We start from the raw sequence: 21999 nt of genomic DNA, 5'->3' as shown, positions 1-21999 counted from the left end.
GGGAGCTGTCATCGTCCTTCAAACACGTCACTTCTACCCGAAGTTTGTGCTGATGATGTCGTTCAGAAGGACGATGAAAGCTCCACGACCAAACCATCCAGCTCAGAGAACAAACCCACATCAAAATCACCCACCTGAGCTACAAATCTTCTCCACAATCTCATAATATATTTGTAAAATCTCAGATTCATTCGCTGAGATTTTACAAATACATTATTCCTATTTAATGTCACACATAAACTCGGAGCTCAAATACTGTGAAACTGTTCGCTCTAATTTAGACGAAAGTTTTTATATATTACCAATACTTGTTATTGCAAAACATACTTCTTTCACAAGCTAGTGTCTATGTGAGTCCAGCAGTTCAGTGAATAACACAATGGGAATTTGAAGAAAAAGACATAGAATTCGAGTGCCAGTGTGAACATTACTCCTGGGATGAAGATATATTTAGCCTACGGTTCTGAAGCAGAACGAAATATCCATCCTAACCATATTCTATCTACTCTATATTAATCCACATATACCTTAAATGGTAAGAATTCAACTACCATATGGTATTCTAAAGAGAATGAGAAAAAGTGCCAAATATCTGGGTAACATAAAATTATTTTATTTTAGGTAAATTGATGAATAAATTAATTTTAAAAATTCTGTACTGAATTCAACAAGATGGATAATAAAACAACAAAAAGTAAATTTTTTGTGAACTTTGTTTAAATGTTAAATGTTTGATGTACCTACTAAGATATTAAAATCTATCACGTTTATCTCAATGACAGTACAATATTTCATGTAACTGCCATACCATGCTTGAACTTGGTATGATGAAATGTGACGAGAGCTATTGAAACTACAGGTGATATGTTCGACCCCTGAACAATATACTTTATTTATCTAACCAAATAGTATTATATTTCTTAATAAAATTGATATCTCAGAACAGATCGAACTAACCCTTATTTAGGGTTGGATTCCTAATACCTAATACAACTAACAAAACTAAACTTTTGAGCACAGTAAATAAATAGTTGATGGTATCTAATTCTAGTTATCACATTATTTAAGCGATTAGGAAACGACGGTGTAGTGTTTCTATTATATATATTCAACCCAAACAACAGTATTATTCATGCAAGGAGTGAAAATCTATTTGCCGATTCTACATTAGTCTGACAATAGAAATGTTCTTTTTCTTTACCTTCAAGTGAAAATTTTAATCTACAATTACATTTCTCTCTTATTCCTTTTTCTTGGGCACTTTCGTCTTATTTTATTCTCAAGTCAGTTAGTTTCTAATAAAAACGATATTCAGTGTTCACTGTGGTAATTAATCATTATCTTTTTTTGCTCTTGACAAAAGCTAATCTTTATTTAGTTAGTTAGTCAGCTGGAAACGATTTTTAACTTTTATCTTTTCCCTCGGATTTCTTTTTCTTTATTGAGTATTTCTCCGTTATTATTGATTCAAAATGTGTGTTTTTTTCAATTTTACATGAAACTTTTGAAATATGGTAAATTTCACTACTTTCATTCTTCACCCACATTTAAGATTTTCTGAGATATCTTTTTTATTTTAGATAGATTTCTAGGTAACAGAAACCCCCTACCATGTTTTTGAATTTGAAGACAAATTATTTCATTACTCTTTGAACAGGGCTGCTACTTTCTCATCTTCAATCATGAAATTTTAAGGCTTCAAAGTAGATAATAATAAACCTAGTAAGTAGCATGAATCTGTTTGATTTTACAAGATTTTGTTTTAAATTCATTGTGTTAACTTAATTTTCTAGTAAGTTCGAATTTAATTGATTTTCGACAATGTGAAAAATTTCAATAACTGATTATATTGTGGTGTGTGCTGCTGATGTCGACAGATATAAGTAGTATGTATCATCAATCGAAAGTGAAATGCCTGAAGGCAGAAGGTTAAGATGATCAAAGAAAAGAGAACGAAAACAAAGAACGACTGATGTGAAAACAAAAGAACAATGAAGTCTGAGATGATTGACTGATATTTGCAAAAGGAATAGTCAAGCATGAGACAACTAATTGACATTTTGAAAATTAAGTATTCACTGTATGGTTGTCAGATTTTACTAAGATATATTTTGTCATCTTGTTTTCAATAACATTGGATTGTCCGCACTTGTATTTGATGGAGTTTTGTTCTTTGAGCTGGATGGTTTGGTCGTCAAGCTTTCATTATCCTTCTGAACGGCATCATCAGCACAAACTTCGGGTAGAAGTGACGTGTTTGAAGGACGATGAAAGCTCGACGACCAAACCATCCAGCTCAGAGAACAAAACTCTTTCAAAATCATCCACCTGAGCTACAAATCTTCTACCACTGTCCCCACTTGTGTTTTCATTCACTACAATATCTCAAATGATGCTAGAAACATACGATCCTATAACTATTTATTCAAAGCGTTTTAATAATTATTCTCATTGGGTTTTATAACACTAACTTTACTATAGTCTAAAATGTTTATCAAACATTAAACGATGATGATTCTCTACGACCACCAACTTGAATCTTGATACTGCTGACAGTTAATTTATAAATATTTAATAATTTTCTGGATTGAATCTATAAATTATCTTTGTTGAGATATCATGATTAGTACAGTTCAACCATGTCAGATATAAAAAGGTTGTCTATCAACGATATTTTATAACTACCGTTCTATATTGAGAACTCTGTATAAATAGAAAATGGGATTAAGTAGTGTCACACAATATGATCACCCCAAAAGTTAAAGACTTTAAGTTAGATTTCCTGTAGGGTCGTTAATGTTATCCATTTCTACTTGGTAGGGTAATTGAAATTAAACCCGCCATGAAATTTAACTACAGTTCACAGTTATAATGAGACCTAATTTTTCACTATTAAAATAATTAGAATACCTGCGAGCAAATTATAAAAAGGAGGATTGATACATCAGAAACCTATAGATGTTTAAATGCTCATTAAAAAAAATGGCGACAAATGAACAATATAAGTTCCAGTCCAAATGATGACGCAATATTAGTATGACAAATTTACAAATCTGTTGGCGTATTTAGTTTCTATCATGAATAGTAATCATCTAGAAATACCTTGAAAACTATTTGTAATAGTCTGAGCTTATCATTACATTACAGTCTTACAGCATTACACAGAATTAGGCTTAAAATATTCAAAGTTCATATTTAGCATAATATCATTGAGTTCTTGAGTTAGTTTGTTAGGTCAGGTTCAAAATATATGACTAACTAACCAAACAAAATACTCAATGTTCAATGATATGAATTTAAAAGTTGTATGGAAAAGTAATGATAAAAAGGGGATATACTTTAAAATGAAAATATGAGCAGAAATAACCTACGGTATTTTTTGACAAACTGGATGATGTTTGATTATTTATTTCAAAACTGGATTGTTTCGTTAAATTTGATCTGGTACTTATACCAGTACATGTGTTGGGTATTTTGTACGCGCACTTTTTGTGAAAATTTTGACAACAACCTGAAAATACATTTACAATTAAAAAGGAGAAATGAGTTTAAAGTATCTACATAAAATTGTGAAGTAAATCATGTTATACATTGGTAAATAAATATTACAAGCTATCTTTATTTCTCTTAGAACACTGATTAACCGAATGACTTGACTGTCTACGAGGCCTGCAATTGTTAATTGAGCCAATATTGTTATACATTGCGGTTGGGTAGAAAGCAGCCAATCACCGACATCATTCTGCGATTGTCACACAACATAGCATGTGGAATACATAGCTCACAAGTTAAAATGTATAGTACATACTCCATAACCTACATGTTTTGGGCCTTATCTCGTTTGGTATAGTAGATGGTTACTCCCTGGAGATCATAAGCCTGGACAGAACAAACGAAATAGTTCTATATAAAACGAAGTGGATCTTCCTACTATCTGATTTATTCAAAAGTAATGAATATTATGAATAATTTGAATAATTTTTTCTGGTTAGCGTTTTTTTAGCGAGTTGGTTTTCTACGGGATGGGGTCGCTAACCCCATGCCCAACCCTCCTCCTTTACCCGAGCTTGGGACCAGCAGAAACCCCCGGAGGAGCTACAGGCAGACCAGACAACATCCCGGCAGAGGCACTGAAAGCAAATGTAACAGCAACTGCCAAGATACTACACATCGTCTTCAGTAAGATTTGGGACGAAGAACAAGTACCAATAGACTGGAAAAAAGGACTTCTGATCAAGATACCAAAGAAAGGTGCGATAACTACAGGGGCATCACTCTCCTCTCAATACCAGGAAAAGTCTTCAACAGAGTATTGTTAAACAGGATGAAGGATTCCGTAGACGCCCAACTTCGAAATCAACAAGCTGGATTTCGTAAGGATAGATCGTGTACAGACCAAATCGCAACTCTACATATCATTGTGGAACAATAAATTGAATGGAATTCGTCACTCTACATCAACTTCATTGACTACGAGAAGGCATTTGATAGCGTGGACAGGACGACACTATGGAGGCTTCTTCGACACTACGGCGTGCCTGAGATGATAGTCAATATCATGCGGAGTTCCTATGATGGATTAAACTGCCAAATCGTCCATAGAGTAAAACTCACTGACTCATTCGAGGTAAAGACCGGTATCAGGCAAGGTTGCTTACTCTCACCCTTTCTCTTCCTCCTGGTGATCGACTGAATCATGAAGACGTCAACATCTGGGGGAAGCACGGGATACAGTGGACAGCTAGGATGCAGCTGGACGATTTAGACTTCACATATGACCTGGCTCTTATATCACACACGCAACAACAAATGCTAGAGAAAACGACCAGTGTAGCAGCAGCCTCAGAAGCAGTAGGTCTCAATATAAACAAAGAGAAAAGCAAGACTCTCCGATACAATACAACACGCACCAATCGAATTACACTTGATGAAGAAGCTTTGGAGAATATGGAAACCTTTACATATCTGGTCAGCACCATTGAAAAACACGGTGGATCTAATGCGGATGTGAGGGCGAGGATCGGCAAAGCAAGAGCAGAATATCTGCAACTGAAGAACATCTGGAACTCAAAACAATCGTCAACCAACACCAAGGTTAGAATTTTCAATACAAATGTCAAAACAGTTCTACTGTATGCGGCGGAGACATGGAGAACTACGAAAGCCATTATCCAGAAGATACAAGTGTTTATCAACTGCTGTCTACGCAAGATACTTCGGATCCGATGGCTAGACACTATCAGTAACAAGTTACTGTGGGAGAAAACAAACCATATTTCATCTAGTGGAGGAAGAAATCAGGAAGAAGCGCTGGAAGTGGATTGGGCACACTTTGAGGAAATCACCCAATTGTGTCACAAGACAAGCCCTCACATGGAATCCTGAAGGTCAAAGGAGAAGAGGAAGACCAAAGAACATATTACGCCGAGAAATGGATACAGACGTGAGAAGATTGAACAAAAGTTGGATAGAACTAGAAAAGAATGCACAGGACAGAGTGGGTTGGAGAATGCTGGTCGGCGGCCTATGATCCATTGGGAGTAACAGGCGTAAGTAAGTAAGTAATGAATATTATAAACTCCAATGACAACTTAATGTCTGCGCCGACTAGGTGGTTTATTTATCAAATTAAATTCTTTTTATGACTTCTGATATATATTGTCTATTCACTTTTTAAATTAGTGAGTTAAGTAAATGAAAAAAAATTTTTGAAATACGTATAACATAAATAAACGAAGTAATGACTACAAGACAGAGTGAAGTTTGATACCTCTATAGAATGTTTTCCTATACAATTAGTTTCCTTCACAAATGTAAATGAGGAGAGAACGATTACATATGGAACACATTGAATTCAAAGTATTTTTATGCCTTCTCTTCGGCTGAATTCAAGCCAATGAATTCACATTTTTTTTTTGGAAAAAATGAATTGCATTCAATAAGAATCAGCACTTAATATTCAACGATCTTAATGAAGAAGTGGATCTAGACATTTCTTTTATCAAATTAATCAATTATAATATTGTGAATCTAACTCATATATCTTTTTTGCAATGGGGTGAATTTTAAATTCATTTTATACTGTTTGTTTGAATCTTCCCATTGATGTTGAGGACTGCATTTGATCAGTCTCCTATTGACATTTGAAGTGAATGGTACTGCGTTTGAGTCTTAGATTAAACATTAACTCTCAGATGCAGGTACATCCAGATGACGAGTCCAAAATAGGACAAAATGCGCGTCCTGAATTCCACTGCTAGCCACTATTTATCTTTGCTTATAATGCCTGTGAATTAAGACAATATCGAGGCAATCCGTACAGGATGTACATATGCTAACAAGAGATGGATCAATTGCAGTCCTAAACATCAATGGGAAGATTCAAACAAACATTACAAAATAAGTTCAACATAATGTTATTCATAATTTTAATCAATTATACCTAAGAGTTTGTACGTACAGCTAAAGAAGAAGCAGTGTAATACAATGATTTCCCTATATTCTACAAATATTATTCTTCCCTTTTTTGTGTAGACTGTTCTTCCTACTTATCTCAAACGTAAGGCAAAACAATAACAAATGATGCCTTTTAAATCGAAGTTATACCTCAAAATAATATTTTCAAAATAAGAAGAAAAACTTCAGTTAGAAAGTAATAAACTATGTTTACTTCTTCAGGACATCAATTACCTCTTTAACTAACAATAATAATAATAATAATAATAATGACTTCATTCAGTATGTTTTTATTACAATATGGGATTCTCAGCATGCAATACTTTGACAAACTCGTTTTACTCTGCACATGTCATGAAAACGTTTTTTTGCCCGTGCACATATATGCATGTAATAAGTAAATAAATTCTCTAAAATTAAATGAAATCATTATAAAGTAAATAAGAATCTATACAAGTGAATAAGCAACATATGTGGTTAAACTTATGCTTACTACCCTGTTCCTTTTATGGTAGATGTATTAGATATGGTATTGTAAACCTTTTCTACTCGTGTTTGTATGCATGGTTTTTATTGTATCTCCTTCTTGTTCTGTTGGAAGTTATGTGAAATGGAAAGATAGAAAATGAAGTGAATTCTTTGTGCTTAATGAAATAGCACTTGGAAACTGTTTTCAAGATTTCAAACATCTATCTACAATTATACTCGTAGTGATATCTAAAGTTCACCCTACTTTTTACTGGGCTCCTTCCATACCTCACTCAACACAGTAAAATCTTTTCTTAAACTTCCAAGAAAAAATAATGGATATTACGTAACACGTAAGAGTTTGTAAATTTTAGTAGTAAAGGTCGAATAGTGGCAAAACAAGATAAAGCCTCCCCAGATAGTAAGTTCAACGTAAAGGTAAAAACACTTGTTAATTATAACAATTGTTGTTCTCAATGTTTTTCTTCTATAGGTTTCTCATACAATGTTGCTTTGATTTATAAAATTAAAGCCCAGAAATTCATACATGGCATATATAAATGGGACAATGAAAAAATTGTCATAGTAATGAATTCATTTAAATAATAACACAACATGAAAACTGAACAAAAAAAGTAGTTCCACCTGCCAAAATGTTTATGTAAAAAGTAAAAACAGTAAACAAGTCAGCTGAATAATCGTACAATTATAAATGATTTGTTGCATTGACTATTATTAATATAAATACCTAAAAACAACAAACGTTCACTTAGATATAAAATAAGTAAGATTAGGTTATTAGTTTAGTATGGGGTTGTGGAGATTATTGAGTTTTTAATTGAGATCATGAATCGATTAATGTTACATCACTACTGAAAACCTGGAAGCACTAAACACACTTCATACATTATCTTTCTTTCTTAAAATGTTTAAAATCATCCTAATATTTTCATGTCTAAGCTGTTCAAATACTATTTCCATAAGACATATTTCAACTGATTAATAAAAACTAATGATAAATCAATTATTGACGTTATCATCAATTAACATAATACCAAAATTTTATTGATTCACACATACCGTCTCTATCCAGAAGAATAGTTGTAACCAATGAATAAAAGAGAGAAATGAAAAAAGGGGTGGCGAATAACAACAAAATTGATCCAACAAAACCGGAAAACATAAAAAAAAGGACTCTTGTGAGAATAACTGATAAGTGTTAATATTTAACAGATGTTTTATTTTACATTAAAATGTCTGTTTAACCTACTTGCTCAATGCTTAATGTATGGGTTTTTTCTTGGCTAAAGTCTACTATCATACACCATGTTAAAAACCACTGATTTATAAACATTCTTATTTCTATATAAGTTCATTTACTATCATAGATTACTTACTAGTTGTCTGAATCATTTCACTTGAATAGAAAGAGGGAAACTTTTTTCTGATCAGAGAATTATTTCTTTCAAATTGCGTTAAAAGAAAAGAAAGTTGTACGAACAATTCTTGGACGCAAGTATTAGATTTACTTTTGTGAATTCCTATGAATTATGTTATATATAAGAAGCAAAGTATTGCTGTACAAATCAGGTTGGATAGAACTCAAGGCATGACTTTAAAAGCTATTTATAAATGAGTTTGGCAATTAGTATCAACTAGATACATATGTATATTGTTAATAAGACGTTAAACAGTTGATTGGTATTAATTTCATACTCAAAATATTACTAATATGTCTTAAATTGACGCCGATTATTTCTACCACTTATACTAATATCTTGAAACCATAATTATTTTTTCTCTCATGGCCTTAGTTACTCCCAAAAAGACAAAATTTTTTAAAAAGAACATTTGTTTGATAAACACAGAAAGAGAATAATTTAAGAAAACACAACAGCTTTATAAAAGTATTCAGAATGACAGTAAAAATAAGTCCAGAAGAAAACGGCATCTTTAATCCAAGTAAAAATAAAGCTCAACTCCTATAGAGAATATAAAAACTCAAATAATCGATCAGTAAATATCTTTCTAAGGATTCAATATCCATAATAAGCTATAAAGATAATATAGCTTTTTGTGACTAATATTAGAATATCATAAATAATTAACCCTAACTGTATAGTTAAACCATTAAAACATTCCATCTATTAATTCTAATCAAACTCAACAATAACTTAATTAAAATAATTACAAAAAAACTAGATAATTCTCTTTTTAAAAGTTTATTTTGTTTTATTTTCTTTTTAAGAAAAAAAAATGTTTTTCAATGGTTGAGATCATGAGTCAATGGAAGCTAGACCACCATGGTAAACCTGGATGCACTGAATGGCCATTTCTTACTTTTTTAAAAATAAATAAAATGATCATTTTATGATAAGTGCAAAATATCCCCCAGTTACTTACTTACCTATTTACGCCTGTTACTCCTCGTGGGGGAGCATGGGCCGCACACCAGTATTCTCCATCCAACCCTGTCCTGGGCAATACTTTCCAGTTAACATTCATCCTTTTCATATCTGCTTCTATTTCCCGGCGTAATGTGTTCTTTGGTCCCCCACTTTTCCAATTCCCTTCCGGATTCCAAGTTAGGGCATGCCTAGTGATGCAGTTTGGTGATTTCCTCAATGTATATCCTATCCACTTCCAACGTCTTTTTCTAATTTCCTCTTCAGTTGGAAGCTGGTTTGACCTCTCCCATAAAACGCTGTTTCTGATAGTATCCGGTCAGTGAATGTTGAGTATTTTGCGTAAACAACTGTTTATAAATAGTTGTACCTTTTTGACGATGGATGTAGTAGTTGTCCATGTTTCAGCTCCGCACAATAGGACTGACTGTCTTGACGTTCGTATTAAGGATTCTCACTTTGAAGTTGGTTGAGAGTTGTTTTGAGTTCTATATGTTATTCCGTTATAGAAATACTGCCCTTGCTTTGACAATCCTCGCCTTTACATCTTCATCTGATCTTCCTTGTATCCCCAGTTACTTATAATAATCATTTTGATAAATAAATCAATTAATTTTTAATCAATTAGATTTTGTTTGTTTGTTTGAAATAACAGAGAAAAAGAAAACATTTTTTGATGTTTAATAAATAATAAAATTTGTTTATTTATTATGTTTCTATGTTTGTTTAATTAATTCAATCATGTTATAACTAATCAAAATTTATTTATTTACTTATTCTTAGGGTTTATTCTTATCTGATTATTATTATGTCTTAATGGAAATGGTTATTGAAGTAATTCTAAACTATAAAATTTGTCTAAAATAAGAAATATGTATATTTATATATAATGCTTAATGTTGAGATATAATTGTTTGTTTACATATATGATGAAATGAATAGAGATAAATGTTTTTTTTTGTTTTTAAATTAAATATGTTCTTGGATTGATTGGACTTACTTACTTACGCTTGTTACTCTCAATAGAGCATAGGCCGCCGACCAGCATTCTCCAACCCACTCTGTCCTGTGCATTCTTTTCTAGTTCTATCCAACTTTTGTTCAATCTTCTCACGTCTGTATCCATTTCTCGGCGTAATATGTTCTTTGGTCTTCCTCTTCTCCTTTGACCTTCAGGATTCCATGTGAGGGCTTGTCTTGTGACACAATTGGGTGATTTCCTCAAAGTGTGCCCAATCCACTTCCAGCGCTTCTTCCTGATTTCTTCCTCCACTAGATGAAATATGGTTTGTTTTCTCCCACAGTAACTTGTTACTGATAGTGTCTAGCCATCGGATCCGAAGTATCTTGCGTAGACAGCAGTTGATAAACACTTGTATCTTCTGGATAATGGCTTTCGTAGTTCTCCATGTCTCCGCCGCATACAGTAGAACTGTTTTGACATTTGTATTGAAAATTCTAACCTTGGTGTTGGTTGACGATTGTTTTGAGTTCCAGATGTTCTTCAGTTGCAGATATTCTGCTCTTGCTTTGCCGATCCTCGCCCTCACATCCGCATTAGATCCACCGTGTTTTTCAATGGTGCTGACCAGATATGTAAAGGTTTCCATATTCTCCAAAGCTTCTTCATCAAGTGTAATTCGATTGGTGCGTGTTGTATTGTATCGGAGAGTCTTGCTTTTCTCTTTGTTTATATTGAGACCTACTGCTTCTGAGGCTGCTGCTACACTGGTCGTTTTCTCTAGCATTTGTTGTTGCGTGTGTGATATAAGAGCCAGGTCATATGTGAAGTCTAAATCGTCCAGTTGCATCCTAGCTGTCCACTGTATCCCGTGCTTCCCCCAGATGTTGACGTCTTCATGATTCAGTCGATCACCAGGAGGAAGAGAAAGGGTGAGAGTAAGCAACCTTGCCTGATACCGGTCTTTACCTCGAATGAGTCGGTGAGTTGTCCTCCATTGGTGATTTGTCAGTTTAATCCATTATAGGAATTCCGCATGATATTGACCATTCTTTCAGGCATGGAATTGGTTGAAGTTAGACAATAACACCGTTGGATGCAGGTTCAGTGGTTTAGAGGTTAGACGTTCGCGAGCAAGACCGATAGGTATTGGGTTCGAACCTCGTGAGGCGCGATTGTGGATGCGCACTGCTGAGGAGTCCCACAATAGGATGAAACGGCCATCCAGTGCTTCCAGGTTTTTCATGGTGCTCTAGCTTCAATTCACTCATGATTTCAACTATTATTTTTACTGATATTGTAGATATAAAATATTATTAGTTTATAGCTAGAAAAGGTTTTTACAGCATTCTTCGTACAACTAAACTGTCACTAGGATGGAAAATTAATGTACGCACGAATGCCAGATATTACCAATAAATGTGATTTTTTTCTCAGTTTAACAAATCATTCAATATTGGAATCAGGATGAAATTACGATTGCGAACAAAAGATCTTATCGTTAAATGGAAATAAATAGTACAAGTAAATTCTTTACTGTTTTAACTGACGTATCGGATTCTTTCAGTCTTAAAGTTAGTACTATTCATTTTATGCGTAAATGATCAACCGTTTTTGCTATAATCATTGTCCTTGTTATATACAGACAGTATATGGGATATAAAACGAAAAGAATTTTATTGATATTCAAAAAAAAAATTAAAAAAATAAACTAAAAATTGGTAAATCTCTATACCTGTGTTATTATTCATATTGACCGCCAAAGTACAAATAAATACATTTTAGATAATGTCGAGTCATCATTGTCCAAACACAGTGATCTAAAGGTTATCATTAGTCAAGATTTGAAAACAAATTAATACGATAAAACAGTAGCGGATAAAAGCTACGGAAAACATGGTGTCTAGCCAACCAATTTAGAAGACGTTTATGACACTGTATAAGTTATTTGCTTTCCAAAAGCCGGATACTGTATACGAACAGCCATCATCTACCCAGAAACTTCTGTTAGCTTTTAAATTTAATTGAAAGAACAACAATCAAAGTTGATTCCTAGAATCTTTTACAGGACTGAATTAACTTAACTAGACTTATCCTTCCTCAACACATAACAGAAGACCCAAATAAAAATCCATAATAACTGACAAGGTTACTAATCAGTTATTTTTTAAATATTTAAGTGATATTGAACAGTAGGAATTTAATCTAAATACTTTGGTAGAAATCATGAGTCAATTGAAGCTAGACCACCATGGAAAACCTGGAAGCACTGGATGGCCGTTTCGTCCTATTGTGGGACTCCCCAGCATCGGATGCCGACTCAGTGGTCTAATGGTTAAGTGCTCTGGCGCGAGAGTGGTAGGTCCTAGGTTCAAATATCGCGAGGCGAGATCGCGGATGCGCACTTCTGAGGAGTCTCACAATAGGATGAAACGGCTATCCAGTGCTTCCAGGTTTTCCATGGTGGTCTAGCTTCAATTCACTCATGATTTCAACTATGGAAATTACTGAAATCTCCATAAAACACCTTCTGACTAAATACTTTAGTTCTTTAATCACGTAATTAGATAATCACTTTGAATAACTTCTGTTTTTTTTATCCATTTCGTTACCAACTCACTGAAAAAAAACATTGACTTTTTTAAAGAAAACTCAAGAAATTCTCACATCTAAGAATGTACTTAGTCAAAATAAAATGGCGACACCTTTTGCTTATCAGATCTCCTTATTTGTTTCAAACTTTACGCAAGATTTACTCTTTGAATCTGTCTATAATTCTACTGTAATTAGGGAAGAAATTCTTAAATATCATAACCATTAAATTTCTTTTCTAAAAACCCATGATATAAATCTAACTACTACTTATAACTACTTATATACAATGAAATATATGTAAAGATATAGATATGCACATAAGAGCTAATGAATTATACAATTATTAATGAGCAGACATTATGCTTACTTATTCAACAACTATGCTCAAGAATAGGTATTTTTTCCTAAAGGTAAACAAAGAATAGTTTCTAATGTCCATGATGGTTTTTTTCATACTGAAGTATAAAATGAAACAACAAAAGGCTAAATTATCTTTTCGCTATTATTCCTTTATTATTTGTATATTCTTTTATCTTGTTACTCAAGAAAAGACTTTTTTGTACATTTAAATACATGAATAGCTATGACAAAAAGTATCCATATCTAGAAATCTTTATGCTTCAGTGTAATCTAAAGGAGAATATGATCATTAACTAATGTTAATGAGGTATTGATTAACTGTTTATTCCCACTTTTAGACATTCTTTAGTTTTTGTTTACTCATTAATGCATGGTTAAAATGAATTCAGTAGATTCAGATCTTGAATAAAGAATGATGATAGTGAAATGATCAGTCAAAATCATATGCTATTCCATTTTGCAACCTTATTTGTTATATAATATAGTCCAAATTTAATTTAATGACAGTGATATCACTCTAGACAGAATCAATCCCACAGCTTACGGACTTACAATTGAATGTCTGGAGATTATTCTCATTACTAGAAACAGACAAGTAACATATTTTGAAATGTCTGAAATAAGAAAATGTGATTAATTACATCTTGACTCAGTTTCTTAATAGTTCCATAGAATCTAAGTTCTTAGAGTCAAGTCACCCACCACGCCACGGTTGCAGACTGCTACTAATACTGAAACTAAGGTGAAACATTTGTTTAACGCTATTCGGTTCTCACTGACTTTCTGTTTGTTATTATTTAATGGTAAAAATCTCTAAATACATTCTTCACAAAATAAATAACACTAACAACGAAATTGTTTTGTGTAAAATATCTGATACTGCTCTTTTATTTGTATATTAGGATTATTTAAAAATAATAACCCGATTACCTATTCTACCTAGAATCATTTACATTGATTAAACGTTTTATTAGTGGATCCATTCTTAGAATGATAGTTGATAGAATTCCTTTTAAAACAACTTAAAACAACTAAAAATTACTGATTAACATAACACAGTTACAGACGTTTTAATAGAGATTTTGAACTCAGCTTGGTACATTATTTTCAGAAAATCTCAGGAGGGTTTTTGTGGAGATTTCAGTATTTTCATAGTTGAAATCATGAGTCAATTGAAGCTAGACTGGTAGATCGTTGGTTCGAATCTTACGAGGCGGGATCCTGGATACGCACTGTTGAGGAGTCCCACAATAGGATGAAACGACCGTCCAATGCTTCCAGGTTTCCCATGGTAGTCTAGCTTCAATCGACTCATGATTTCAACCATGGAAAGTTCAGAAATTCATTATATTCAAATATCATTAATTAATATTAGTGTACGTTAGTTTCCTAAATGGATCATTATAGATGGAATCTAGCATGCTTTATACGTTTATTTTATTGAGATTACTTTGACTTGAAGATTGCTTGTTATCATAGGTTAAACCAGCTAACAAGTCCTTGTATGAGAAAAAAACTGTGTACACTAAGAAGTTCGTTTGAGAATGGAACAAGGACTGTTAGGTCTTGTGGCCTTTTTCTTACCGTAAAATCATCGAGATGGAATTCACTGATTAACACTTCGAATCTAGGTCTAACCGTCCAACATTAATTCTTAGCAAACAGCTAATAATTAAATTAGATTGACCACCAGAAATGTTGTCGAATAAACAGTAATAATGTATTCTCTAGTGATTAACTTTAACACAAATTCGGTCACAATTCACAAATAGTTTTCAGTCAGATCAAGTGTAGAGCGATTACCGGCTAGTATGATTATCACAGTGTGTCAGAAAGAGAATTATGATATTAATGCAAATCACTCGATTCAAACTCAATTATCTTAAATTAAGGAGCTCATTATAGTATCTATGGATTTTCAATTCAATTCTTTCTAGCGTTTTCATAAGCTCTACTAATGAGCCTTATATTAGGACAAGACTATTTTGTGATTTATGAATTTCAAAGATTTTCTGACTGTTGTGAATCCTCTATCAATAACCATCTTCGAATTTCTATCCTAATTTCCATTTTGTAGCTTCCACTAAATTAGTTTATGGAAACTTGCATTGCTCCTTACTAGTATGCATATTAACACTATAGAGGGATTATAGAAACTTTTAAATTTCACAGTTGATATCATCGACTAATATTTTTATTCAACACTTAATCTCGTTCAATATTTTTTTCCAACGACAACGATGGCAACAAACAACGGTGACGAATATGAAAAATGAAACATACAAGATGAATGTTTCCATGAAACAAAAGTAGCATTAATTCTAATAATAATCATAAATTACATGTCATTTGGATAAGAACATTTTTGATAAATTTGAAATTAAAAACCTTCACTAAATTTATGCTTTACATAAAGCAAGGCTGAGTTTTTAGTTGTATAATTCTTTTCGCATATTTATTAGCATCATATAAGTTAAAGCATGGAAGTTTAAGTATGGAAACACACAAATTAGTCTTTCTTCTCTTTTTTTTACTCTAAAGTTTATCTAGTTATAACGATGTTGGAAAGAAGTCAGGAATAGAGGAAGGAAAGAAAGAAAAATATGGAGAAATATTACTGAAATTTACTTGAATCGGTTATTTTCTATAGTAATATATTTGTATGTTAAAAAGAAATTCTATCTTGAAACAGTCGTTTAATAATATCAACATACTGTTATAATGATAAGGTTACAATAAAAACACTTATTATCAGAAGCGGATTTTGCGGAGATTTTAGTAATTTTATATAATTGAGATCATGAGTCAATTGAAGCTAGACCACCATGGAAAATCCGGTAGCACTGGACGGCCGTTTCATCCTAATGTGGGGCTGCTAGGTCCTGGGTTTGAATCTCGTGAAGCGGGATCGTAGATGCACACTAATGAGGAGTCCCACAATAGGACGAAACGGCCATCCAGTGCTTCCAGGTTTTCCATGGTGGTCTAGCTTCAATTAACTCATGATCTCAACTATATAAAAACACTAATTATCCAGTTATTGTTGAAGTTGTATACTATAGGTTGATTATGAAATACTTCAGTGAAGATAAAATATAATTCTCAAGGTAATCGAAAGAAGTTACAGTAGCTATTATTTAATGCTAAAGCCTGCGATGGATCATTCTCTGTTGACAGATGTTTGTCCTGAAGGCTTTACTTAAATAATGCCATGTTGAAAATTATTTCCTCAGAATCAAGAATGGGAAAATACAAGCTAATAAACATAAGCTCTTATTCATTACAGAAATTAGCGAGTATCCTAAATTGGTAGCGGCCTGTTTGAGTATCTGGACTACCTGTTCCAGCCATCTAGATATTTCAACAAGTTTTCCGTTTTTGTTTGTTTTAACATATCATTATGTCTGTTAACCGGACAATCTATTTAGGTGTGTTTGTGAAACTTTTACGACCTTCCACTGTACAAGTTACAAAAAAGTCGAATCAGAGGCATCGTGGTTGCTGGCGATATTCATCGAAAAGAATATACATTATTCAGATGTGGATTTCTGAACTGCTGACATCTAATTCGTGACTATTAAACGTCTATCGTCAGGATCGATTAAGAAATAAAAAATGGAAACTTGTTGAAACATTTTGTGCAGAGAATTCTACATTGTACCAAAAATAGAATATTGAATAAAGCTAACCACAATAATAATAATAAAGTAATAGCCTTCAAAACAAAATATACTACTAGATGGTTGCTAGTTTTACTAGAAGTTGATTACTTTAGTAAATACAACAATCTGATATCTGTATCCAAATAAACTAGTTGGAAATCTCAAATTATTCGAGAACTCCGATAAATGTTACCCTAATTTTTAAACAAATTAATAGTATGATCAAGTACAACGGGATTTTAAACTGTATTTTTGACCTAGCAAATGATATATGAAGCCTATCGAAATATGGTAACTTACATTATTTGCATTAATAAAGTGCAATTATGAAGTAGTAAAACTATTAGCCGTTTTAGCTCTTCATAAAACTGATAACTGTTACTTAACTTTGATCACTTTCTCTTTCTCTACGTAAATATATATAGATATATATAAACACAAGCAATCAAGTATTTTATTTTTGTGTACAAATAAAGTATAATTACTTACCCGAACAACGTAGACCTTGACGTACCAAACCAAATAATACTTCCCCACAATAATCACAAAAATGTGGTGATCGATAACTATGTACTTGAAAATTGTGACCGACAACTTGTATTTGTCTTTCAATTTGAATTTTATCTAAATATATATATTTTCGAAAAAAAGATAGATACATAAGTTTGTGAAATTGTATGTGAAAGATTGTTATGAATCATTTGAAATTGTCAAAAGAGAAATAAAGCAACAACATTAGATGCACGAATGATCAATAGGTTTGATTAGAAGTTGAATCAGATTCACTTTCAAAACCTCCCACTCATTACCTTCAGTCATCTGGAAACTACAGTACTCAAAGATATAAACACTAAACCTAATGATTCAAAATTGACTGCATGGTAAAATGACTTTAAAAATAACAAACTAAACACTTATATAAAATCTTTCGTCTAAATTAGAACGAATAGTTTCACAGTATTTGAGCGCCGAGTTGATGTAAAACATTAAATAGGAAGAATATATTTGTAAAATCTCAACGAATGAATTCGAAGTAAATCTAACGTTTCGCCTGGCAATCTGGTCCAAGCTTATTTTTATAAAACTTCTGGTTTTGTTTAAATCAAGAATATTACTTCATTAATTCATACATCTCATGGATACCTAGAATTAACCTTTAGATCATTCCTTTTTCTTATAGTTTATCATCTTATAAGTAGTATTGCTATTTTATCACATAAAATCCTTCAAACAAATACATGCGTAATATAATTGAATAACATAGTTAATAAGAAGACTATATTTGGGAAATTATTAGTTGAAAGTACATGTGATTTAACTGAAAAGAACTTCTAATTTAAGATGATATCAGAGCATAAATATATATGCATATATATATGACTAGGCTTTAAAAATTTCCTTAAGTTGTTTTGTAATAATGATGATAATATCAATATATTTTCACTATAATGTGATTTATTTGGATAGAGTTGCACTTATAAGTGAACAAGAGTTAATGAATAACAAAACAAGCAATATAAACAGACATGGATAGTGGCTAGTAGTGGAATTCAGGACGCTCATTTTATTCTCTCTAGGACTTCTCAGTGATATAAAGTCTATAAGAATTCTATAATCAGAATGGGAACTTGTGGAGGTTGTAGTAACTTTAATAGTTAAATTCATGAGTTGATCTAAGCCAGACCAACACTGAAAACCTGGAAACACCGGACGGCTGTGTTTGTCCTGGTGTGGGACTGCCCAGCAATGCTCACCCACGACCTCACACGCAGGACTCGAACCCAGGATCTTCGGTTTTGCGCGCGGACGCTTAACCTCTTGACCACTGAGCCGGTACCCAATGGAGTTAATATCTAACTTCAGTCAATCTACGATCTTGCACAACCCAGTACTTCCAGGTTTTTAATGATTGTCTAGCTTAGATCGATTCATGAATTCAACTATTAAAATTCTATAATCACCACAGAAGCTTATAGTGATAAAATTTAACCAAAAGCAGCTGTAATCTCATTACAAACAACTGACTGAATTGGATTTAATTTTGTCTACACTTAGAGTAATTAATTAATCTAAAGAATTTTCAAGGATTGTTATAAATGAAAGAAAGACTAAATTAGAATATATAATAAAAGAATGAAAAAACAACGTTATCACCTTAGGTCATCCAAAAACAATAGGTTAAATTAATAAGATTTTAAACAAACGTAGTATAAGTTTATTTCCAGACCAGCGATATCATATCACTGGCTTTAGTTACAGTTTAGGATAGAATACTGGAGAAAGAGAAACAGGACGTTGTCTATGAGATCAATTATCATGAAAACAATGGAGTTTATATGGGACAGACTTCCAGACAAACACTACATGAGGATTGTTCTCAAATTTTCACTTGATCTTAAGAAATTTCAGAATGGACCGTCGATTATACTACATTCCTCAGAAAGAAAATACAAGATTAACTTTGAAAGGACCAAAATACTTCAAAAATGGTTTAGCACTCATAAATATTGACGGCGAAAGTACCGTATATATGATCTAATCAAAACAGACTGAACTAAAAAATGGGATACAGCTAGTCACCATTTGGCAAATACTTATTAACAAGTTATTTGGATTTTATCATTGTCTGCAACACAAGTAGCTTTATTCCGATTAAAAACTAATTTGAATATTTTGACATCAAAGCTATATATTTGACGTTTCTCATCATACATACACTTCGATGTTTCAAAACACTTTTCAGTTCATCAATTTACTGTTATTGTTATTTCTAATACACAATATGAGTAATATACCCTTTGTAGTATACAAAGATTGCACTAAATTCAATAGATTTTAAGTATTAATAACATGATGGTACATATACACATTCATTCATTCTCACATGAACTTATCATATTATTCATATCTTACTGACTCAGATAGTCCTATCCAATGAAATCGTACATTTCTATGTTAAACGTTATATATTCTATGGTAATTTTGAATACTACCCTGAAGGAGTCCAGATAAGACTGCGGGAAAACATTTTATGGAGTTTTTAAAATTTTAAACCCTGAGATTATTTCAAGTATGATTTTTAGACATAATATCTTCCATATACTCGGAGCCCAATTTCTGTCAAACAAATCGTTCAAATAATGACGAATATTCATATAAGTCGAAATAGTAGTAGTGAGGTGTATAAAATATGGGAAAATACGGTTCAAAAAAAAGGATGATTTCAAGGAATAAAATGAATGAAATAATGTTGAAGCTCAAGATTTAAGGGATGGTCACTTATAACCTACAAGTGCTAATAGTATGTTTCAACCAAAGTCACATTCCAGCCAAGTCAACACTGAAGTTTCACCTATTGGTTTATAGGCTAGCATTATATTAAGAAAAACTGTCGGCTATATGTTGTCTCCTTAATTATTGACTACAGGCATATTTTAGTTCTTTACGATTTACTGAAACTAAAACGAGAAAAGCCTATGATCTATTTTAAGAAAACTTTTCCACAGATAATGACATAAGTATTAAGAGCTCATGCGATATGAATCAGTGGAAGGCACTTCAGTAGTAGAAACCTAACTCACTACCGCTGAGCCCCAGAGGTCCAAGAATCAATCCTCTATGAGGTTGGGCTCTCATATTAACGAAGAGTTCCATACTTAAATGAAACATCTGTCTAGTCCTGTCTGGCTTTCGATTATTTTCCTCGATGCAAATATAGACCTATTTTAATCATAATTACTTCAAAATTTAAAGAAAAGTGTTTGTAAACATAAAATATGTTAAATTGATAGCTAGTACGCTAAACAAAAAAATTGACAGGATTGCTGACAATTATTCAGACATTTATTTTTATTTTTGCTCAGGATGTACTCTAGCGGTTACCAATGAATCACGGGAAAAGATTCTCAACACAAAATTATGGATCCTGTTGAATATGAAAGAAACAGACAACAATGTATAAAACATTTAGCAACTTATATAAACACCACACTAAGAATGAAAACTCATTCTATGTAGCTCAATCACAGTAAGTTGACTATCACGGCTAACTGATCAGCATTAAATATACACGAACGAGTCTGACTGAACTTATAACTGAGGTAAACAAATCAAAAATTCACCGATACAAATAACCTATAATCTTTTATTCAAGTATGGAAACAAACAATTTGGGTTTAAATGTTTAAGAGAATTCATTACTGGACTCCGTTTTTTTTCCTATTCAGAGCTATGTGATAAAACAAAAGAACTAAAGAAACCAATTTTATCCCAGTTTACAATATTCGATCCTGTAGTGTCGGTTGCTATGTTAAGCCTACATAGCTTATTCTAGCTTCCGGACAAGCCAATTCATTCTCTTTGAGTCATATTTTGACCATGTTAATTATTCGCTTATCAAGCTTGACTGATTTTATATGTGAATTCCTCATCTTACTCATCACATGTCTGTACCTTATTTTTATCTGACTATAAATATCGATTAGCGCCTGATTAAATCGAGTCGGCTGACACGCCGCCTTCGCATGCCATTTTGTTTCTCCCTCTTCCCTTCGCTTCCTCCGTTTCGTCCCTCTGATTGTTTGTCCAGATTAATGAGTGTACAAAATATACGTATTCAAAATTACATTCACGTATTTAACTTATCTAATTACGTTCTTCGCCAACGCGATTTAAGTCGATGATTATATACGAGGGTTGGCGAAATATATATTTCGATAAAAATCATTCGTACGATCTACCTGGAGTCAGATCTAGGACCACTAAAATCCACAAAACTTTTTAATTCTTTCAGTCTAGTTGTAAGGTACTGGTGCGGTACTACGATGGTAAAAAGAATTTAGATTGACACACACTTCATCAATGAATATTGACCTTCAATCCAAATCTATTTATTCAAAAGTTACCTACTACTCATAATTTGCGTAATGAATACTGTAAACCAACGCATTTTTAAATCATTCAAAATTACAAGGTTTCGATATTTAATTTACACCGATTCCTAAAATAATTAGACTTAGAAATTCAAATTTGTAAGCAAGTAGTGACCTTCTGTCCTGACTTTATAATATAATCTTACTTCTTTGTCATTTAT

General features: G+C 32.5%; 1 protein-coding gene across 1 annotated transcript in view; it reads right to left on the bottom strand.

Moving 5' to 3' along the window:
* Smp_155940 (putative protein kinase C, mu) overlaps positions 1–20543 on the bottom strand; it is a gene marked incomplete at both ends in the record, with an annotated part of 36240 nt that extends 15697 nt beyond the window's left edge. The window contains 3 exons of the mRNA XM_018790046.1: positions 3372–3511; positions 17397–17531; positions 20489–20543. Coding sequence (XP_018655428.1) covers positions 3372–3511; positions 17397–17531; positions 20489–20543 — 330 coding nt within the window. The remainder of the gene's footprint in view (positions 1–3371; positions 3512–17396; positions 17532–20488) is intronic.
* Between the last annotated feature and the right edge of the window lie 1456 nt (positions 20544–21999).

This window comes from Schistosoma mansoni, chromosome W (genome assembly GCF_000237925.1).
Source record: "Schistosoma mansoni strain Puerto Rico chromosome W, complete genome".
Classification (NCBI taxonomy): Eukaryota; Metazoa; Platyhelminthes; class Trematoda; order Strigeidida; family Schistosomatidae; genus Schistosoma; species Schistosoma mansoni.
Note: the sequence above shows the minus strand (reverse complement) of the source record. Positions and strands in the feature narration are given on the sequence as shown.